This window comes from Lissotriton helveticus, chromosome 1_1 (assembly GCF_964261635.1).
Source record: "Lissotriton helveticus chromosome 1_1, aLisHel1.1, whole genome shotgun sequence".
Taxonomy (NCBI): domain Eukaryota; kingdom Metazoa; phylum Chordata; class Amphibia; order Caudata; family Salamandridae; genus Lissotriton; species Lissotriton helveticus.
Genome location: NC_136057.1, coordinates 2,144,153,406 through 2,144,177,912, shown reverse-complemented (window position 1 = coordinate 2,144,177,912; position 24,507 = coordinate 2,144,153,406). Strand labels below are relative to the sequence as shown.

The 24,507-nt window shown below is 41.5% G+C and overlaps 2 protein-coding genes across 4 annotated transcripts in view; one reads left to right on the top strand and one right to left on the bottom strand.

Moving 5' to 3' along the window:
• Nucleotides 1-20,907, bottom strand: part of CCDC18 (coiled-coil domain containing 18) — a 1,360,824-nt gene extending 1,339,917 nt beyond the window's left edge. For all 3 annotated transcript variants that reach the window (XM_078646342.1, XM_078646344.1, XM_078646343.1), the window contains exon 1: nt 20,751-20,907. In XM_078646342.1, coding sequence (XP_078502468.1) covers nt 20,751-20,874 — 124 coding nt within the window. In that variant the 5' untranslated portion in view covers nt 20,875-20,907. The remainder of the gene's footprint in view (nt 1-20,750) is intronic.
• A 547-nt stretch (nt 20,908-21,454) lies between these two features.
• TMED5 (transmembrane p24 trafficking protein 5) overlaps nt 21,455-24,507 on the top strand; it is a 48,509-nt gene continuing 45,456 nt past the window's right edge. The window contains exon 1 of the mRNA XM_078646341.1: nt 21,455-21,757. Coding sequence (XP_078502467.1) covers nt 21,581-21,757 — 177 coding nt within the window. The 5' untranslated portion in view covers nt 21,455-21,580. The remainder of the gene's footprint in view (nt 21,758-24,507) is intronic.

Sequence of the window (24,507 nt, the reverse complement as noted above, 5' to 3'; positions counted from 1 at the left end):
TAAAACTGAATCTAGATTGGGGAAATTCGTTTCATTTAATTTTTCAATGGTGCAGCCAGGTGTACCAAATCATAAAACTAAACAAGGAGATTACCACTCAAGAAAAATTATTTTTTCTATTTAGGAATAGTTTTTAATTCATCAAAAAAGGTGGAAATCACACAGCTTTTGAAAACAACAAATGAAAAGAAATATGGAAACCATTTTCTGTTTGTCAAGAATTCGAAAACATAAACCATTGGCAGAGAGGCTAGCCCTCTATAAATCAAAATGCATCTTGGCTGCTCGTTACGTGGTAGTGGTGTTGGAGTACCAAACAGCTGATGCTCTCCAACATACGGAGAATGGCTTTACACGCAGGATGCTTGCAGTCCCTAAAAAACTGTGCAAATTTCATCTGCCATGAGGAGTTGGGCCTACCTTTTATAGGTGATCAGATAAAAATTGCACCACTCCTCTTATGGATTAAATGTTGAAATAATTCAGAAGCAGAATTGCTGAGAGTATGAATGTCAGACTATTTAGCCATAGAAAATGTAAACAGAATACCATGGTTGATGTACATAAAATGTAGCTGCGGCTCCTCCGCTATGGTGGAGGTGCACTGCTCAACTGCTCTTTGAGCAGTGGAAAAAGGAAAAAAATGTATAATAACAAATGTTATTATAATTATTTTTTTCCAAGGCAGTTTTACGGGGTGGGGAGGGGCTGGGCTGTCGTCACAGTCATCAGGGTGATTGAGGCACTTAATTGAGCACAACGGTTTGGCCGGCCGTCTTAGGCGGGCCAATCAGTAATGCACACTTAGCATAATCTCCATCGGGCTGTAATGCACAGCCTGGGTGGAGAACATGCACAGGCTCCCACACCCTGTCTGAGGGCCAAACCACGGCGCTCAGACCAATCAACGATGCTGGTGATAGCAGCAGTGTGATTGGCTTAGGGAAGGCTGTGTGCTTCCTGCTACCGGTCCAGATCCAGGAGGAACAGAAGAGAACGGAGAAGAGAAGGCAGCCAAGTAAGTGATATATTATTTTTTTTCCTCCCCCCGTATCACCGTACTACTCTGTGGCAGCCGCCACATATAACATTATGTTTAAAACACGTAGGTTTAATAGAAATGTTAACACAATCCCAACATATTCGGGGGGACACTAAGACCATTGTAAATGATCGCTATTCAGAGTACTGTGTGAATGAGAGATAACGGTGTGTTTTAAAATTAAATCAGATGAAATGTATGCACAAATATCAACGGCCAAAGATGCTGAAACTTATTTGGGATGGATAGAGAACGCAACTTATTCTTATCTAACTTATTTTAGACATATCTTAATCCACTTTAAGGTTGCTTTTCCAATATAATGTTCATGGCAACATGAACTACCCCCATATCACTGTTACTAATCAGAGCATGTGTCACTTTATTCTATTTTGTTCTTTATATTCAACCTCAAGAAATGCCTTTCTTGTACCATTGTTGCACCAGGCAGGGATCACGCAATGTTTAATAGCAAGGGATTTTTTTCCAAAAACTACCTACGACAGATTAATGTTATGCAGTTTTAAAATGTATGTGGAGTGGTGTGGCTCACTGGTTAGAGGCGGCAGACCTGGGAGCAGAGGACGGCCCAGGACCAGGGTTCAATTCCCGACGCGGCAGGGTCTTGGACCAGGGTCAACGGACTTGATAATTCTCGCCTCGGTGTCTACTCTAACGAGGGATCACACTCGGCAACTCTGGGCATTAGCTTGCCTCATCTCCACAACGGCCCCCCACATACGCTGGGGATGCCTGGTTTCACCTTGGAGATACCCAGTAGGGACCATCTCACAGGGAAAGCCAGGACGGGTTCCCCAGCGGTCTACAGCGCAGAGATACTCCTTCGGGAGTGGATTCTAGCGCTTTAGAAACCCACAATTAATTAATTAATTAATTTTAATTTAATTATCACGAGTGCGTTGCAAATTATGAAACAGTATGAGCTTGTCACCCTCTAATTGTCGCTCTTATTACATGCAAAATCCTGTTTTATCATGATTTTTTAAATATTTGTGAAGAACACATTTTTTCAAATGTTATTATAAATATGGCCTATTGAAGTAATGATTTTAAAGACAATTTCTTAACAATTTCTTAACAAAGTATTATTGATTGTCCTTGTATGTTTTATATGCTTTTAGGGCACAATTGCCGAAATACAGATGTTCTGATTGATTGATTTAACTTCTAACTTTACATAAACATCTCCGTATGGTTGCCCTCAATAGATGGAATCTTAGACAACTGGATTTGTATCATCAGGACAGCCATGTAAATATATAAAGATGTATTTATTTTCCAAACACCGTAATGCCATTCATGAGGACTTCAAACCCTCACAGGGCTGGCTCGGCGTGCAGGAACGGACACCTGCTGATATCTCCAACACTGTTCCGCCACCAGCAGAGAAAACGCCATACGCCCGATGTTGGTGCATACAATAGGCTTTACTTCATTGCAGTATGTCAAGGTGCCACAGACCCAACTTATTTCACCTCCTATCCAGGAGCCGAAACAAACTGGGTCTGTGGCACCCAGCACGCTGGAAATTATAGTAAAATATCACATTTGGTGAACCAATGGTAGTACAATCCTTGAAACCATTTTTTTCCCACATTTTGGAACAGCCCAAACTCCAAAAACACAACACTGGCACAATAAAAATCAGGTTTGTTTTATGGATAGAGAAAAATAACTAATGACAATCAGTGATCGGAAAACACTTCCTCCAAGATATGATCATCAGTTCTGAATTACTTTAGCTTGGACATAAGAGAATTAACAAGCCCAAGAACTGATGGTATTACAAATTGTACCAACACAGTACCCATCACGCTCTCTGCAATATGATCGAGCACCAGTCTATAATTGGTACTTAGAACAGCCACTGTTATTCTGAATGGGAGTGTATAGGTTGTGAGCAGGAAAGGGACAATTGATTTGCTGTTACATCTGTTGGATTTTTTTTTTTTTAAACAGATTTTATTGACTGAAAACACATATCATGCAAAGCTCTGCCATCCAGAGACAACTGCCGTTATCAATTTACCCACAGCAGTCTCAGCCATTTTTAAAGTTGAATACATCTATAAAACAGAAGGAATCTGTTGGAAATCTTGATTAAAATGTTTTAAACCTAAAGATCTGTGCCACATATCACGTGACAGTAATAGAAATGCCATATATTATTGTGTTATTATATAATAGTAATTTAGTCACGGATACTGTCCATGTTTTTATAGCTGATAGTCTTGTGTGACTTCTGTCAGATCTGAAATGTGCTTCTGTCAATAAAACTGGCAGAGGGTAGTTTATTTCAAAGACATAACTGTTCCATGACTACTCAAAAGGACTGAAAAAATTAACTAATTTGCTGCTTGCATAGGTTTCTTAAAATGTTCAAGTGTGTTATTCTCGGAAGCTGTCAATGTGAGTGGTTTTGAAAACGTTCACAATGCTTGCAACAAATTTGTTTGTGAAAACCCTTGATACAGAGCTGGGGAAAGTTTATTTTCCACTAAACAACGGAGAATATTGTTTTCAAAATATGTGAACACTTCGGCTATGAAAGGAAGAATGAATATATTAAAAAATAGCTTTAAAAACAAAAACAATATTTAATTTCAAAGAAGCAAGGATATACCTAACTTATTAATTAATCAATGAAGAAAATGTGTCATAAATGGAAGGTTCTTCTTGAGGGAGGAGCCAAGATGGCGATCGGAACGGTCGCATAACCGCCTCGCTCCGTGATCTCTTCCTCCCCGCCACCTATCCTGTATTTTATCCTGTTCGGGGTGTTCCGAATTTGGTCACTGAGGAAGAGCCGTCACTTACCATCCTTCTCCGGGGCTCTGGCGTGCAGTGATTTCGGCGTTCTGCCCTGGTCACCTTGTTGGCCTTCCCGGCCCTGACGCCGGGGCCTCGAGTGCTGTGCCTGCCCGGAGATGTTCGGAGTGCCGGCGGTCCGGAACCGGTGGAGAGACCCGATGGTGGGAGCCTGAGAGCCGCGGGCCGGGACCCCCGGGGCGGACCCGCCCCCGCTGGTGGGCCACCCCGCATGTCCGTTCGCCTACCGGCCCGAAGAAGAGAAGCTGCGCTGTCCAGCACCCCTCAAGTGAGAAACCCACTCCTGTTGTTAATCCCGACCGGGATCCGGTGCTGGGCTCCCCCCCGAGTGCTGTGGGGAGCACGCCCGTTCTTCTGGTGACTCTCCTTTCTCCGCCGAGCGCCTTCCGCCGCGGTTTGGCGGTGAGCCCTGGGGCCGCCGGTGCTCCTGGTGGACTTGGAAGAACCTGTGGCGATGGCGGAGGGTGCTGTACTTAAGATGGCGGATGGCCCCTCGGGGTGTCTTTCTCCTGGAGACAGGGAGGCTGCCGCATTTGCTTTCTCCAGCCCTCGCGTGGTTGGGGCGGCCCCTACTCGGAGTGCTATCTTGTTTGCCCTGTCTGCTCTGCGGATCGACCTGTCCTTGAAATGTCGAGCCATGGAATTGCGGATAGCTGCCATGGTGGCTCCGCCATTTTGTGACAAAGTGTCGTCTCCCCGAATTGTACTGCCTGGAACTTCGCCGGCGGCTGTGCTGGGATCTCCGGCTGGGTGCTCGACTCTATGGGATCTAGCGGACCCGGTGCCGATGCTGCAGTGCTTTCTACATCCTGTTTTCTTTGCTTCGTGCTGGACGGCTCAGATACTGTGCTTGGTCACATGGATCCTTGAGGAACTTTTGCATTCTGACTGCTGCCGAGTTCTCCTGGTTGCTTCTGGTTTGCCGGGACGGTGTTTTGCGGAGATCCCACCGGCTTTTCCTGACTGGTGTGGACCCACTGTGTTCTGCTGTTTTTTGGCTGTGGCGGGGTTGGGAAGCTCGACTCTTCATAAAAGTGGACAGGGGTGATCGTGCCCGGATGCCTGTGGGACCCTTTTTACATGGCATCTCCGGGCCTCGTTATTCTGGATGGTTCCTGGTTACATCCCGGTGTAGGCTTTTCTTGACTCTCCTTTTCGACCTCGATTAGTGCATTATTGTTGCGGGGGGGTAGTGTTTTATGTCTCGGTCGCTGGCTCCTCTCCTCTCTCTTTCTTCCTTATCCTCTGTTTCCTTTTCCTATTCCCCTCTCTTTCTTCGTTATAATTCCCTTTCTCTTTTTCTATATTTCGGGTGACTCTGGGCGACAGGCACGCTGTTTAGTGGGGTAGGCCGTAGCCATTACAGTGATGTAGGGTGGGGGGGGGTGTTTGTTATTTTAGTTTGTTTTATTCTATGGTCCCTTTATTGCCTTTTTCTAGGGGGTGGGCTATGTCCCTTGGTGTTTACTCCTCTGTTTCGCTAGCGTCTGCACTTTCTCCTTTTTCGGGGCGGGTGGGCTGTACGTGTGGCGTCCACTTTATTTGTTTGCTGGTATTCTTCCTCTATTCTGCACCTGGTATGGGCGTGTGAGGTCTTTGGGCTTTGCCCTACTGTGGTCGTCTGCTTGCGTGGGGGGCTATTTCCCTCCCGCCCCCCCCCTTCTTTTCTGTATATGTTGCATGACGCGCTGGTAGATATGGTTGCTGCCTCCTTTATATAATGTAAAATGAAACCTCTTTTATCCTGGCGCTGGCGATGTAACGACTTTATTTGCATCCCTCCTGTATTCTCCCTATCGTATACATTGCTTTGTTATTTTGATTCTCCTGACTTTGCGGCCGGCCCCTGTGGTTGTAGGCCAGCGCTTGTACTTATACGTGTCTTTCAATAAAGGTTTTAAAAATAAAAAAAAAAAAAAATAAATGGAAGGTTCTTAGAAAGTGCAACATTTCTACAATAACAACCCAATAAGAAAATGAAATGGCACTGAATGAGCCACTCACATCAGTCATGGATCTGTTTTACATATGCTGGCAACAAGATCAAGGGTGTTTTTGCTTCAAACATATTGTATTAATGTTCCAAAGAAAACGAGCATTTGCAAAGCCAACAGCCTGACATTGACCATCAGCTTTTTGGCTTTGCCAGTGCTTGTTTTGTCTGAATTTTTTTATGTTTTTTTTTTCTTCTAAATAGTTATGATTGGGGAAACTTCCAGGACAAAAGCAAGAATATATTTTGGTCTCAAAAAGTACACATTGCCATTGTGGTCCCCGGCACTTAAGGGAACTACTTTGAATGTGAATGTGCTCCTTCTGAAAGGGAAGAATGCAATTTCTCACAGTGAAGTTAGCCGATAGCTGAAGTGGCAGGACCCATTGCTCCATGCTGTATTCTGTAGTATGTAGATGAAAAACGTGAATGACACAATAACAGACCAATGGATGAAGAGAGATACTGAAATTCCCCTATAAAAGTATATACACATATAATTTTAGAAAAATCTGAAGGTCTCGGCTAACGCCGGACCTAAAATGTGACTTTGTTTCAAGGAAACTGGGCTGGGACTGGACACAGGACAACTTTACAGATCTCAGTTTGGAACTACAATTTGCCTCATATTTCGTGTAAATAATTCACTGAGTCAGTTAGTTTTCCATTGCATTGTGGTAATTGTGTTGTTTTCATTATAAAATCTACACTCACTTCAGTGCAAACAAAAATAAAACTGGTTATCGCACCATTGTACCACTTTTTCGCTTGTAATAGAGTCTCACTAAAAGTATCACACCAAAGCCAAGCAAACGGAAAACACAGCACTTTTTACAGGGTGGGACTGGGACAAAAAAAATAGGTCCGGGCATCAAAGTAAAAGTGCACACCATTAGTGAAGCAGATAGCTAAAGAAAAGTACTAATATCAGGGAAATCCATAGTAACAAGCATTTGCAATGCAACCGATCTCGCATTAGTGAAAGTTAGAGCCACTGGCTTTGCAAATGACAATGTTTGTTAGTTATATTTTTTGTACGCCGTGGAGTGATCATCTGACCCATCTAAATAGATAGGAAGGACAGAGGATGGAGAGGAAACAGTGGAAAGCAGAGGTGGTACGAGTTGCGCTTTAAAAAAAAAATATATATATATATATATATATATATATATATATATTCACTCCGATACCATCGTAATATTTACCGATGAAAAACGAGACACCCAGGGCTGCAATCCTCAAGGAGTTTATTAGGCAAGTGAAGAAAGTTCAGCGACGCGTTTCGCCATTACGGCTTTGTCACGCTCGTCTAGTAGCATTCAATCACGTTATTTAAACACCACCCTAGTGCACATAGTAAATATTCGTGAAATGGCGGCGGCCATTTTGTAACATGCAAACAACCAATATTTCAATGCAATTTTAGATTCAATCAACTTTAGCATGTCGCTAGGTCATAAGTCCTATACTTAATCAAAGTAAATCTTGCGGGAACATATATATTGTATTGTCTTGTCGTTCACCACTCTAATCTATCTTACGCGATTCTTAGTTTACAGGGTGTCATTTAAAGCTAGTAATTTAAGCATAATATTGTATTTGCGGTTTGACGTGTACAGATCCTAATATCCTGTGACAAGCTCCTGACAAATACTGCAAAACCGGCAAGGGACTCCGCCCCTACACACGTCATGGTTTGTTTACTTCCTCATGCGCAAATGTCATATGATACAGGCTAGGAGCACAATCATATTTTACCGATCTGCCACTTATGCACAGTAATGCCCCAGTGGGCCCGCAAAAAAGAAATACATAATTAAGACAACCCAACCAAATGTAGTCTGAGCATATTGTGAGCATTTTTCTCCCCGTCTGCAGACGATGATTACCCTTATGTCCAACGAGAATATTATTGTCATATTCTCCTACATATAACGCCCCAGTGGGCACTATTTTACAGATAAATCATCTCAATCAATGTCCTCATAAGTCCGATTCAAATTCACTGAAGAAAAGGGTAGTTTAAAGTCTCACTGTGACATCAATGTTCAAAGTTCAATATATTGACCCATAAGTTCAGAAGTGCATATTGGTTGGATCAAATCCATACTGGTCCGCCACCACGTGAAGTGTCAATTCCTAAAAATAAAATACATAATATTAAAATCAAGGAAGCTGCGGAAAGTTGTCAGAACTCATTCATACAGGTGGACTCCTAATTCTTCAGTCACATTCAATCCCTTAGGAATTAAACATTCAAAATCCACAATGTACTTGGACTCAAGTTTTCTGAGTGATAATTCTTGGTTGCCACCCCTTGGCCCCAACTCAACACTGTCAATCACAACCAATTGCACCAATTGTTCATTTTGCATGTGCATTTCAAAAAAGTGTCTGGCCACCGGATAAAGTTTGTTATTGTTATGAATAGCTCGTAGGTGTTCCAGTACTCTTTTTTTCGCCGTATGTTTGGTACTGCCCACATACCATTTGTTACATGGGCAGATCAGGATGTATACACTGTAAGTGGTATTACATGTTAAATGTTTCCGAATCGTAAATATCCTTTTGCTATTTGGTACCGTCAGTGTTTTAACATCTTTACTGAATTTGCAAGCCTTGCACTTTCTACAACACTTGAACCCTTATATGTAGGAGAATATGACAATAATATTCTCGTTGGACATAAGGGTAATCATCGTCTGCAGACGGGGAGAAAAATGCTCACAATATGCTCAGACTACATTTGGTTGGGTTGTCTTAATTATGTATTTCTTTTTTGCGGGCCCACTGGGGCATTACTGTGCATAAGTGGCAGATCGGTAAAATATGATTGTGCTCCTAGCCTGTATCATATGACATTTGCGCATGAGGAAGTAAACAAACCATGACGTGTGTAGGGGCGGAGTCCCTTGCCGGTTTTGCAGTATTTGTCAGGAGCTTGTCACAGGATATTAGGATCTGTACACGTCAAACCGCAAATACAATATTATGCTTAAATTACTAGCTTTAAATGACACCCTGTAAACTAAGAATCGCGTAAGATAGATTAGAGTGGTGAACGACAAGACAATACAATATATATGTTCCCGCAAGATTTACTTTGATTAAGTATAGGACTTATGACCTAGCGACATGCTAAAGTTGATTGAATCTAAAATTGCATTGAAATATTGGTTGTTTGCATGTTACAAAATGGCCGCCGCCATTTCACGAATATTTACTATGTGCACTAGGGTGGTGTTTAAATAACGTGATTGAATGCTACTAGACGAGCGTGACAAAGCCGTAATGGCGAAACGCGTCGCTGAACTTTCTTCACTTGCCTAATAAACTCCTTGAGGATTGCAGCCCTGGGTGTCTCGTTTTTCATCGGTAAATATTACGATGGTATCGGAGTGAATTCATACAGCCAGCTGGTGGCTGCAACGAGACCGCCCATGCCAGTTTACTCCTAACCAGCGGTGGTGGGAAGAATTTAAGTCAGAGGAGTAAGCTGACCCACTGGATTCAAAGACACGCCGTTCCGTTTATCAGGGGAAGTGAACTTTAAATACCCCGGACATTGCAGGATCTGGCGATTTTCATGTCAAGATCAGGGACGGACGAATACTTGCTAATCTGCGCAGGCACATGACTGAGGAGTGACCAGCAGGAAAAGGACCGCGGGACCCATCGGGAGCGGTGTGGAGCCGACGGTCACGGAATACTGACGGTAACCCTCACTTACTGCGAAATTGATTGCGCATATTCCAGAGGCGGGGAGCGCACTGTTTGCTAAACAAATATCTGTGCAAAATTTACATGGTGCGCACAGAGCTGCACAGGAGTATATTTTATTTTTACCAACATGGCGGGAGAATTAGATGCTCGTCGAAAGAAAGCTGCGGACAAGTTGTTTATGACTGACCCCAACAACGCTGTCGGTGAAACCATAGTAGCTACCATCAGCAGTAGAGATACAAGCTTGCAAGCTAAACTAGTGACTTTGGAGAAACTATATAAAAAGGAATTAGGCAAATGGTGGGAAGCAGAGTCACTACAACGCTACATTGATGTCAAGAGAGTCCCGAGGGGACTGCGGGTGTTTACAGTTCCCACATATGAGGACCCGGATTTGGAGATGCTCCAGGAATGGTCGGATAATTCCGCTGCGTGCTCCAGCATAATGATGCGAATCCTGGTGAAATATGCCTTTAAGGATAGGGCGAAAATACTGGCTGAGATCGATAAGCTAACAGGAGAAATTAGTCAACTCATGACTAAGGAGGCGCTGGAAGAATTTCTTAAGAAACTAAACGTAAGAATGGAAAAATTAGAAGAAGAAATTACCGCCAAAAAACAGAGGAAGTTTTTAAGGGACTACAGAGACTATCAGGCGGGTAGAACACTAACCTTCCACAAGAAATATGACCATTTATTTGACAAGAAAACAGGAGCAGCTATAACAACAGTAGGTCATACCCGAACCAATCAAGATATAACAGAAAGCGATATCTCCGATGGGAACATCTCGGATGCTTCAACTGTGGAAACCATTCAGGAAGCCATTGAGGGCCCCTCAAAAAACCCCAATTTTTTACTCCAGTTTCAGATGATCAGCAAGACACGAAACGACACATATCAGACCGGAAGCCCAGCAAGAGGTCGAGGTCGCGGGCACAGAGGCGGAACCGGCGGAACAAACAAGCCAAAAAGAGGTGGCGCAAACGGCAACAAAGCTTCCATGGGAATGATGACGAGGAGCGCAAAGAATCAAAAATGAATATGACAGTTGTCAACCTTTCACATAGGCCAGTGAGTGAAGAAGAAGAGAAAACACTGGCCTTAGGATTATCGTTTTGCCCCTCGAACAACATGAACTTCGCTGAAACTAGGATTGATCTATTCCTGTTTTCACGAAAACTGAAAATTAAGAAATGGTTTGCGACCAAACCGAAGACACAAAAAACTGTGAGTACTTCTACAACTATTAGCAATCTTGACGTGAATGATGCTGCGTTTATTAATGTATTAAGCTCTGATCCCACCAATGTTACAGACCTGGATGTATTGGGGACAGATTTGGGAATCAATCCAGGATCCCATTTCAAACCTAAATCGATCTTCCTACCTAATGTACAATGTGATGCAATCGATGTTTTTGAAAGAGGAGTTGGGAAAGATCTAATCAAAATGAGATACCAAAAAATCGCACAATCCAAAAAAAACTTAACTCCAGACCAAATTGTGGCCCTTGAACAATTGAAGAGTGATAACACTATTGTTATTAGAGAAAGTGACAAGGGAGGCAACGTGGTCATATTGGATAAAATAAAATATCTAGAGGAAGGCTATCGCCAATTGAATGATGAGAAGTGTTACTGTAAGAGCAATAAGGAGGAATTATTGAGCTCTATTACCAAATATAGGGAATTACTCTTTGATTGGAAGGATAAAGGTTTAATTGAACAAGAGGAATATCAATACCTCTATTGTGCACATCCGAGAACACCAGTACTTTATCTACTTCCAAAGCTGCACAAAGACCCCAAAAATCCCCCGGGTCGTCCTATTGTGTCCTCAATAGGCTCACTGATGGAATGTACCTCGAAATATATTGACTATTTTTTGAGGCCGTATGTAATGGCTCTTCCTTCTTATATTAAGGATACAACCCACTTCCTCACAGCTATAAATGACATTTTTTGGGAAGAAGACTTCATGCTTGCTACACTGGATGTTAGCAGCCTATATACTAGCATAGTACACCGGGATGGATTAGATGCTGTAAGACACTTTTTTAGAACTAGATCTGCCTCCTTTTTTCAACATTCAGCAATGTTGGTGGAGATGATCGAATTTTGTCTTGCCAACAATTTCTTTTATTTTGATGAAGTCTTGTATCGTCAGTCACAGGGCACGGCCATGGGGACCTGCTTCGCTCCCAGCTATGCTAATCTTTTCATGGGCTGGTGGGAGGAGCAGGTCGTCAGGGAAATGGCAGAATTCGATCAAGTGGCCCTGTGGCTGCGATACATAGACGACATCTTTTTTATTTGGCGTGGGGACACTGTCTCATTACAATCATTCATTGATAAATTGAATGTGAATGAATTGAACCTGGCACTTACTGGTAATTACAGTACCACAGAGGTGGAATTTCTGGATGTACGGGTGGCGGTGAAGAACAACTTACTGAACACCAAATTATACCGCAAAAAAACAGCAGGTAACAGCATCTTGAATGCGACGAGCTGCCATCCACGCAGTCTAATTAATAGTATACCCTATGGGGAACTACTGCGTGCCAAACGCAACTGCAGTGACACTGACACATACCAGGAGGAAGAAAACACCATGTGTGAAAGATTTCGCAAAAGAGGGTACAGCTCTAAAGTAATCAATGCTGCCAGAGACAGAGTAGCCATTAAGAAAAGAGATGAGTTACTGATCCCACGGACCAATAAAGAAGAGACTGAGAAAATCAGATTTATTACCACATATTCTGAACAATCGTATAATGTGCGTAAGATTCTCCAAAAACACTGGCATGTTCTACAAACGGATGATCACTTGAAGAAATATCTCTCTGACAACCCACAAATCACTTTTAGAAAAGGCAAATCGCTCAGAGATGAACTTAGTCATAACAATGTGACTTCGAAAAATGTTTTGAATAATATGGATGTGGGGTTCAAGTGTTGTAGAAAGTGCAAGGCTTGCAAATTCAGTAAAGATGTTAAAACACTGACGGTACCAAATAGCAAAAGGATATTTACGATTCGGAAACATTTAACATGTAATACCACTTACAGTGTATACATCCTGATCTGCCCATGTAACAAATGGTATGTGGGCAGTACCAAACATACGGCGAAAAAAAGAGTACTGGAACACCTACGAGCTATTCATAACAATAACAAACTTTATCCGGTGGCCAGACACTTTTTTGAAATGCACATGCAAAATGAACAATTGGTGCAATTGGTTGTGATTGACAGTGTTGAGTTGGGGCCAAGGGGTGGCAACCAAGAATTATCACTCAGAAAACTTGAGTCCAAGTACATTGTGGATTTTGAATGTTTAATTCCTAAGGGATTGAATGTGACTGAAGAATTAGGAGTCCACCTGTATGAATGAGTTCTGACAACTTTCCGCAGCTTCCTTGATTTTAATATTATGTATTTTATTTTTAGGAATTGACACTTCACGTGGTGGCGGACCAGTATGGATTTGATCCAACCAATATGCACTTCTGAACTTATGGGTCAATATATTGAACTTTGAACATTGATGTCACAGTGAGACTTTAAACTACCCTTTTCTTCAGTGAATTTGAATCGGACTTATGAGGACATTGATTGAGATGATTTATCTGTAAAATAGTGCCCACTGGGGCGTTATATGTAGGAGAATATGACAATAATATTCTCGTTGGACATAAGGGTAATCATCGTCTGCAGACGGGGAGAAAAATGCTCACAATATGCTCAGACTACATTTGGTTGGGTTGTCTTAATTATGTATTTCTTTTTTGCGGGCCCACTGGGGCATTACTGTGCATAAGTGGCAGATCGGTAAAATATGATTGTGCTCCTAGCCTGTATCATATGACATTTGCGCATGAGGAAGTAAACAAACCATGACGTGTGTAGGGGCGGAGTCCCTTGCCGGTTTTGCAGTATTTGTCAGGAGCTTGTCACAGGATATTAGGATCTGTACACGTCAAACCGCAAATACAATATTATGCTTAAATTACTAGCTTTAAATGACACCCTGTAAACTAAGAATCGCGTAAGATAGATTAGAGTGGTGAACGACAAGACAATACAATATATATGTTCCCGCAAGATTTACTTTGATTAAGTATAGGACTTATGACCTAGCGACATGCTAAAGTTGATTGAATCTAAAATTGCATTGAAATATTGGTTGTTTGCATGTTACAAAATGGCCGCCGCCATTTCACGAATATTTACTATGTGCACTAGGGTGGTGTTTAAATAACGTGATTGAATGCTACTAGACGAGCGTGACAAAGCCGTAATGGCGAAACGCGTCGCTGAACTTTCTTCACTTGCCTAATAAACTCCTTGAGGATTGCAGCCCTGGGTGTCTCGTTTTTCATCGGTAAATATTACGATGGTATCGGAGTGAATTCATACAGCCAGCTGGTGGCTGCAACGAGACCGCCCATGCCAGTTTACTCCTAACCAGCGGTGGGAAGATATATATATATATATATATATATATATATATATATATATATATATATATATATATATATATATATATATATATATATATATATATATATATATATATAGTCCAGCTCTCCTTTCAAGAAGGGGAAATGAAGACGCACTCACGATGTCAGTAATAGTTTCCTTCGTGATTTATTTTCCAAATGGCATTCAGATGTTTAAGCAATAAAGCACCGACGCGTTTCGCTGTGCACACACAGCTTTCTCACGGTCAATACAGAACACATTAGAGAGCCCCTCCTATATCTGTAGGGAGTCGCCAGTAAACATTTACAAAACATCACTTCCTTTGAAAATAATGGAGGTGATGTGGGAGTTGTAGTTTATACATATAATTTTCCGACTGTTTGTTTAAATGCTATGCATTGCGCGCATGGATGTTACATATGGATTAAAGTTTCACATTTTGTTCATTGAGTTACCCAATTGTTTCAAAAGCACAGGGTCATCTTTTCCTAACCGCTTTTAAGCGCTACATACAGTGCACGTCCTAATACCAATACACAAGGAAGTGATGTTTTGTAAATGTTTACTGGCGACTCCCTACAGATATAGGAGGGGCTCTCTAATGTGTTCTGTATTGACCGTGAGAAAGCTGTGTGTGCACAGCGAAACGCGTCGGTGCTTTATTGCTTAAACATCTGAATGCCATTTGGAAAATAAATCACGAAGGAAACTATTACTGACATCGTGAGTGCGTCTTCATTTCCCCTTCTTGAAAGGAGAGCTGGACACAATTAATTAAGGCTGGGCTCAGCCGAGGAAAACGCACCGAAGCGAAGCAGCGCCAGGGGTCTGCAAAAACGGAGCCTTTTTGTGAATATTTAACAAAGCGGACCCGGTGAACACCAACAGAGGAAAACTTGGATGTGTCAACGAGCCGTGCCGAGTACTGGGAAAACAAGCCCGAACCGGCGGACCTGCATCGGAAGGTGAAGGTAAGCACGGGGAAGGTTTGCAGGACCAGGAGGGGACGGTTAATGTGGCACTAAAAGCTGAAGCTAAAATTGTTGGTTAGCTTTGCAATCGGGTTGGATTGTCACTAAATAAAACACCGCATTATATATTGAAAGTTCAATTTAGCGGCACAAACTTTACTACGTGACATAGTAAACAACCGAGTTGCACGAAGTCAGTTTCCTGGTGTGTTAGAATTACTCCCCATTGAACAAAAAACGGGGAACAAAGATATAAAAAAAAATTGCCATTTAATAGTCAGTGTTTGAGCTTATGAGTCCAAATTAACCAAATGGATAGAAGAGAAGCCAAGAGAACTGAACTACTGGACGCTGCCTTTTTTGAACAAAGGACAGGCGCTATTAACAAGGATAGAAACAAACAGGATATTCCTAAAACGGACACAAGGAGCAAATTAAAATTATGGGAAAGGCTGAGCAAAAAGGAAATAAATAAGTGGTGGGAACTCATCAATCTCAAGAAGTATCTGGAGGTTAAAAGAGTTCCCAGAGGCTTACGCATGTCATTAATGCCAAGTCAACAAGACGTCTCGGATGCATTATTGAAAGAATGGGGAGATCATCTCCTGGTTTCCTCTCTCGGCCTGATTGAAATTTTGGTGAAACATTTAGATGAGTCTTTGAGAAGAATCAAGGAAGAACTAGCCGAGCTGGAAAAAGATCTAGCAGCCATAGAAATGAGTCCAGAAATGACCAAACTGAGAGAAGATCTTGAAAAATATGTGGACAAACATGAAGAGATTGTGAGAAATCGAAAACAATCCAAGTTCCAAAGAGATGCGGACGACTATACACATGGGAGAATATTCACCTATGCAAGGAAATTTGACATTTTCAAAAACCAAGGAGAAAAAGGTTCTGGAGCTACAAGTGAGACCTCTTTAACATCGACAGGCACATCGGAGAATGGATCGGAGATTGGGGATCAAGCCACAAAGGATTTTTTAGGCGACATGAGACTGGTTTTGAAACAAAGATCGTGGGAATTAAACCAGCCTCAAACAGCAAGGGGAAGAGGAAGAGGCCGAAGATGGATACCAAAATCAAGCACAACACCAAGAAACCAACAAGAAGAAGCCAAAGGAGAAAGTGGCCCCCAAAATGTGGGAACAGAAACCAGATCAATGCGCAGAAAGAATCAGAAATAGTGTGGCAAGAAACATCGCACCAAAAAGAGGAATTGCAAATACTAAATCTGTCTAGCAGGTTAATCAACGACAACGAGATATCACTTCTGAAAAAAAGGCATTAACTTCTGCCCATCTGAACCTATGGATCTGGCACAAACCAGAATTGATGTATATAAATACATAAGAAAAATTAAATTGGCAAAAGTATTTGAGGAAAATGAACAGATGTCAAATTTCACTAAACGAAAGCGTGCTAATCAACCAACAGAAACAGAAGAGGAACGAGCACTTACAACTAAAGATCTTCCAGCATTAGTACTACTAACAAACTTGGATGTAATGGGGGAAGAGGAACCAATCTCTGAATCAGGGGTGTGTCCACAAAAAGGAGCAGGACTAAGTGGCATGAAAAGACCCTCAAAGTTCTACCCACAACTACCACCAGGCAACAAAATTGATCTATTTCAGGAGGCGATCACTAAAGAACTATACAAAATCAAGGGCACAAGATATAAAGATAATCTTAAAAAGGAAGAGAGAATGGCAATAAAGGACCTGACAGAGGATAAAAGTATAACCATAAAAATGGCGGACAAAGGGGGCAATGTGGTTATCCTAGACACAAAGGAATATGTAGCAGAAGCACAGTGCCAATTGGGTGATAAGAACTACTATAGAAAACTGGAAAACAACCCTGCTGAACTATTCAAAAAGAAACTAGATCTGAAACTGAAATCCTGGAGAGAACAAAATCTATTAGATCTGGACGAGGAGAAGTTTCTTACAACGGATCACCCAATACTAGCCACAATATACTTCCTTCCGAAGGTCCACAAAAACCCACGAAAACCACCAGGGCGTCCTATCGTCTCTTCCAAAGGATCTCTTATGGAACCGATAGCTGGTTATATTGATTTTTTTCTAATGCCCTTAGTAACCAATTTAAGTTCCTATCTACGCGACACCACAGACTTGCTAAAACAATTGGAAGAACTACCATGGCAATCGAATTACATGCTTGTGACAATGGACGTAGTATCATTGTATACTAACATTGAAAATGATATTGGTCTACATGCATGTGCTCACTTCCTAAAAGACCGGGATATACAATTTAAAAGACATAACCAAATGTTAATGGAAATGATCGAACTATGCTTGACTCAAAATATATTTTTGTTTGGGGATGAGTTATTCCAACAAGTTAAGGGATGTGCTATGGGTTTTGCCTTCAGCCCGGCTTATGCATGCCTCACAATGGGGTGGTTCGAACAGCAAATTGCATGGCACCCGGACAATGATTTCTATGTTAACAAAATTGCCAAATGGGTCAGATATATTGATGACCTTCTCATTGTGTGGGAAGGTACAAAGGAGGAATTCGAAGCATATTTCCAAATTCTAAACTCAACGAGTACCAATCTAAGATTCACATATAATATCGACAAAACAAAAGCCACATTTCTGGACACGGAAATTTACATTCACAATGAATGAGTAGAAACTACCCTACACAGAAAGGAGACTGCAACGAACTCAACGCTACATGCAAGCAGTTTTCACATACCATCGGTCGTACAAAACATTCCATATGGTGAATTTTTGAGACTGCGAAGGATCTGTTCAGAGGAAAAAGAATGGAAAAGGACAAGCTTCGAAATGGCACACAGGTTCAAAAACAGAGGATATAACAAGAAAATCATTGAAAGATGCTGGAGAAGAGCTGACAACAAAAGAAGAAGAGAAATACTCACATCCAAAAAGGAAAACACTGAACTCAACAATAAAAATGACGACAAAAAAATACGTCTGATCCTAGACCACACGAGGGAATCTAAACAAATCGTGACAATCATCAGGAAGAATTGGAAATTGTTACAATTAGACCCCGTCACAAGCAAAATAATGGGCAAGCACCCGGAGGTAACATATAGAAGATCAAGAAACCTCAAAGACAGATTGATACAAAGCCATTTCAGAGACAACACCAAGAAAAAGAAAGGCATACAATGGATGAAAACAAAAGGTTTCATTAAATGTCAAAACTGCAAGGTGTGCCAAATCGCGGTAAATAAAAAGAAAGTGACAATGCCCAACAACAAAATATGGAGAATAAAAGAGCTAATTAACTGTGTAAGCACCCATGTGGTATACGTGATAGAATGTCCGTGTGCACTTAAATATATCGGAAGCCAGAAAAAGGAATTGAAAAAAAGAATTTTGGAACATGTGAGAGCGACAGTAAACAAAGACCGCAACAACGCTGTAGCCAAACACATGGAACAGTTACACAATGCAGATTGGACACTTCTCAAGTTCTATGCCTTGGAAACAGTCCTCCCACATGAAAGAGGGGGGGATCGAGAAAAAACTTTACGACGCCGTGAGTCACGACAAATTTTAAATTTCAGGACGATGGCTCCGACAGGTCTTAACCAAAGTGAAGAACTCTATGTACATCTATGAAAATTAAGTCTTTACTATGAACTATGATCCTTTGTTTAAAATATAGACAGATCGAACAGTATGATTCAGTAGATTGTAAAATATAAGTGGGAATGTGGCCAACGAGACTGAGAAAAAATGCAATGGTTGGATAGAGGTCACTATGTTTGTCACAGAAATTTACATAAGTGCACAGTATTCAAATATGCCCACTGGAGGGAATTAGAATATGGATAACATTGAAAAATACCAAATTAAATTGCCCACTAGAGGGCAGGAATGTGTATTGGTATTAGGACGTGCACTGTATGTAGCGCTTAAAAGCGGTTAGGAAAAGATGACCCTGCGCTTTTGAAACAATTGGGTAACTCAATGAACAAAATGTGAAACTTTAATCCATATGTAACATCCATGCGCGCAATGCATAGCATTTAAACAAACAGTCGGAAAATTATATGTATAAACTACAACTCCCACATCACCTCCATTATTTTCAAAGGAAGTGATGTTTTGTAAATGTTTACTGGCGACTCCCTACAGATATAGGAGGGGCTCTCTAATGTGTTCTGTATTGACCGTGAGAAAGCTGTGTGTGCACAGCGAAACGCGTCGGTGCTTTATTGCTTAAACATCTGAATGCCATTTGGAAAATAAATCACGAAGGAAACTATTACTGACATCGTGAGTGCGTCTTCATTTCCCCTTCTTGAAAGGAGAGCTGGACACAATTAATTAAGGCTGGGCTCAGCCGAGGAAAACGCACCGAAGCGAAGCAGCGCCAGGGGTCTGCAAAAACGGAGCCTTTTCGTGAATATATATATATATATATATATATATATATATATATATATATTAATATTAAAAAAAGAGGAAAGATTGAACAGTAGCATAAGGAATAAAAGAAAATCCATGAAGCAAGGAAAAGGTGCCGTACCACAGGCTGTTACTAGGTGTCCCTTTGGAGTTCTAAAGGGACCTACATTAGGCACATATGGTACTGCACTCTTAATGCAGCCTACTAAAGGATGTTGTTTCGACACATTTTTAGGCTGAAAGCAGTATCAGAGGGGCAATGCTTAGTGTCTTTATGAAACAGCAGCTTTAACCCAAGTGTGGCAGATAATATCAGTCACGTGTCTTTTACAGTGCTGCTGAATTTTGTCATGTTTGTGTAACATAGGGGTGTGCCTTAAGCAAAATGTCTTATCTTCAAAAACTTTAGCAATAATGAGCTAAAAGTCTAAAGTAGCAGCAGTGAGGTGCTCTTTTTTGCGGATGGGCTGGAACTCTGGGAGACGACCAAACAGAATGATCAATTAGTGATGTTCCCTGGGCGAGAACCAAACACCTAATGGCAGGCCAACAAGCAAAGCACCAATCAAAAGGCAGGATTTCTGAATGGCACAACAACAAACCAATGGTATTTGATTGGTGTGCTTTTAAGCCCATGTTCTGGCTACAATATGACTCGCAGAGCAGCGCAAGCGCTGCCCAGGCTCGACCTAACAACCGGCCCACTGGCCACAGAACCGGTCCAAAACTGATGTTTCAGACTAGCCCAAAGGGCACTGCCTAACTGCCCTGTTGGCCAGTCACACCCTGCACCTATTCTAATCTTGATTGTTATTTCACCAGCAGCAACTAGAGCGCCCCTTGCAACTGCTACTTTCCCTTGCCATCAGAAACAGGCTCCGTCCAATGCATTAGCTCTTTCCTCACCAACAGTCAGGTTTCCCTAAGAAGCGGAGGTTTACCTAGCAATTCCATCAGACAGAAATGTCACCAAAAGCTAGCTCCTCCCCTAGCAACAGGAGCTTTCCTAAGCAACCACCGCTTTCCATTTCAGATACTAACTTCCTAACAAAAACAGCACTTTTACTACCAAACACTTTAGCAACCAGGGTGAACTCTGTAATCGTCCATACATTATAATTCTGGATAAATATATCACTGAGCAGTTACGAACACTGGTGGGTCTTGGGCATGCACAAACGAAAAGTCCCCAACCCTCAATATTCTGGAAGTTGTACCCTTCCCGCCTTTCACTCTCATAGCAGGAGCGCTCACCAGCAGCAGACTTCCACCTTGACAGCAGTGATTCCCAAAACCTCAGGCCAGCTTCCCATAAGCAACTTTGAATCCCGAGCCAAACTACAGGCGCTTCCGTTACGGCGCAGACAGAAGCCGTCATTCAGCCCAGCCGCACCTCCAAAACAGATGAATTCAGGTGGGAGGTTCTCGTTCTGCAGACTAAAAGAAGGACAAACATTGCCTGAGTTGATGGAACGAAAACTAAATAACGAAACGCTAATGGCACATTTGGTAGCCATCTTGGAATAGGACACATCCCCTTAGGGAAGGCAGGCATTTTTACACTAAAAATGCAAGTAAGTTGTGAAAAGTAATTTCTTCGTCAGCCCCTGGGAACTTTGTCTATTACATTGTCTACATGGTAACCAATATATACAAACTTAAAATGGATCATTTCTTTTGGTTTAGTAGTGCCTCCGCAAACAGTTTTTGAAATAATACTTTTGAAAAGTTATTCGTGGTTTGATTGGCCGACTGTCTCTGAATTGCCCTTTTAATCGCTAAAGAAAGTAACCCGGCATTACAATAATGTCGGTTACTGGATTAAATTGAGAAATAAAGACGGATCACTCCCGAACGACAGTCTGTCTCAAGTTGACGTCTGTTCGCATTTTGAAATGGGGTAATACTCCACTGGGCTGGCATAATATGAACACGTTGACTGTAAGTCCTTCCTCTACCTCGCTGTCCTGCTTGCTTTCACTATGACCATGCCTGCTGCTGAGTGAGTGCGAGCTGTTCCTCCTGCTGTGCTCTGAAGGCTGTAGCGTTGCCCTTTCCTCTAGTACTGACAGTGTACGCCAGCGATGGCCCACGGCAACGGGGTGCTGCCTCTGCTCCTCTGCCTGCAGCATGTGCTGCACTTCTGCTTGGGGTTCTCACAATCTGTGGACAGTGACTTCACCTTCACGCTTCCCCCGGGACACAAGGAGTGCTTTTATCAGCCCATGAAGAACGGAGCAACTCTGGAGATAGAGTACCAGGTGAGAGGACTGGGAATGTCAGGGACCTGCGGATTGCTTCGTAAAGTTCTCTCACTCGTCCCAGATTATTCAAGATGTGTACATAGATTTCTGTAGCAGATACTTGCCCTGCTGAAAGGGACATCAAAACTTGGCAGGGAATGTTTTTGAAGGTCCCCAACCTATGCCATCGCAGACACGTTTCCACTCCTAGGCTTTTAAAATACAAACGTATGCATTAATGCAATTACAACGTCCCAAGAGTGTAACGCTCCAAATGCACTAGGTTGCAATCACAAATGCCAGTTTCACCGAATTATTGGTGGGGCTCGGATCATACGAGCAGCTTATTTGAGATAAGATGACGCGTGTCATGCGGGATCACTTTCTAATGTATGCGGTAGTCCATGCAAAAGCCCCAGGAGTGAACCAACGCTCTCCGGCTGCATAGCCACGAATAAGCGACGCATCTATTCATTTTGCATAGCGCTAGCCAATCAGCGCCGGACACCCATGCTGTCCTTTAAACCCCGAGCGCGGGGAACAACTCCTGACAAAGTAGATGAGGGGATTATTTTAGACAATGTCACCTCATCATAGGCAAGGTTGTCACATCCTCCTCTTACTTCTTCACAGTCATAGCTCAGGTAAAAACTTTACAATGTATGTTATAAATGTGCATGTAACATTGTTTACAATGGCTGTTTTGATACATAAGCTACTTGCAGATATCTCAGGTTTGTGATCTTATTTATTAGGGGCCTTAAGGGACCTCCGGATTGTCTAAGCACTATACAAAACAATAACAAACTAGATATTAGCACAATGTGAAAAGAGCATGTAAAGTTTATTTTACCTGTTGAGATTCAGATGCATTTTTTCTAATGGTAAGATGTAGTTGGTCTCCGAACTAAAATCATAATATTTAAAACAAAGGGTAAGTTTGCTTCCTGCCTTTAAAAAGGACACATTTTCAACAAGTAAAACATACATTGTTTGTTGAACGCTTTGATGCTTACATGATAAGGGTTCTTCAAGGCAGAGTACTAGTAGGTATGCTGTGGCAGCCGTTCATTACGGACTCCTCTCTACCCCTTTAGATATGCTGATAGCTCTATTTCACATCTTGTCTTTAAAGTAAACAATGTGAAAAGTACTGGCCTGGCCATGAAGTTTTTAACTTAAATGAATGGGAGAGGGTGTGGCTTAACAGATAAGGCGACCCACTTTGAAGCTGGGGAACCATTTCATGTAATTAGTTGGGTAATGCTTTTACTGGCTAGAATTGCAGCATACATGTTATGACATCTGCTTTTGACTTGGCCTACAGAGACTAAGCAAGGGGAATTCTATTGGTTAATGAAAAATCCCTCCAGAAGAAAAATGACAGTAAAACATTGATTTTATAAACTAGTTTCAAGATGTAACAGGAATTTCTACTAAGAGAGATCTTTGGGACTCCCAAATTTCATTTAATAAAAGAAAAACATAAAGCATAAGTGTTACCAAAGGCATTTGGTCTGGCCTTAGGAATCTTGTATAATCATTTTTTTGTAGAATTTTTATTGCAATCACACACCACAGGAAAAAAGAATAAATGTATTTATTATAATGGTGTGAGATACATATTTATACAATATTTTGATATCGTACTGCAACTTTGCAATGATTTTAGGTAATTATGCAAATAAAGTAATTCATTCATTCATTTATTCATTCAATACATGATGCCTAAATATGAGGACGATATGCTTTCAATAAAAATCTTTAAAAGCAAGCTTGTAATGTTAATAGAACACTATGGGTGCCTTCCATGCAGATGTACTTAGTACAGGTGTAGAAACCGGTTTTGGTTTCAGAGCATATCATTAAACAATATGATACTTAGTGACACAAAGAAAAGTTACTATTGAATTTTAATGATTAAACACAGAATGGTTACAAAAATCCATAAAGAATTGATAGAAAGAACCATTGTCAGAGTACAATATAGGCCCACCAGCCACGGTACTGAAAGGCACTTCTATTTAGGCAGATGTGTCCCTTTGATTAGTTAAAAGCTGTCATTCGAGGTGCAAAAGCACCAGTGGCAGAAGTGATCTGACCCATATTCCCATGCTTTATGCTGTAGTGGGCTGGAGCAAAATGTGAATGACAGTTGAATATATTGACCAATGGACAACTAGGCTGACCGAGTGCTAACCCACAACATCTCTATGTATGTGTATTATTTTTTGTTTAATTTTTTTAATTAGATTTTAACATTTTAGATACAGTGAAGCATACCATTTCCACACTTGAATTACATGCACAGGTAGACTGAGACAGTTTTGGCGATTGAGTGTACAGTGGTAGGTATTGTCTTTCTTAGCTGCCGCTGGACATCATTGCAGTCCTGATATTACATACATATTGAGGCTATCTACATTGATCATATGTGTCCTGTAATACGCCTGTAGCCCTATAGCTTGGCTGTGGAGCTACGTCTACCCGTGGTACTTGTGGGAGTCATAGTATTCTGTCTAAGTGATTGGGGGACAGGGAATGTCATCCAATGACGTGAAGTAGCTAAATTTCTATGTATGTATATATTGTGTATTTTTTTTATTTATCATTTCTTTTTATTATAAGCTTTATTAAAGCAGTCTTGAGCCAGAATTAGAAATACATACATCTATACATACATAGAGGGGCTTTGGGTCAGCCTTCTTCGTCATTAGCCTGTTAAGCTGTCATTCACATTTTGCTTCCGCACACCACAGCATACAGTA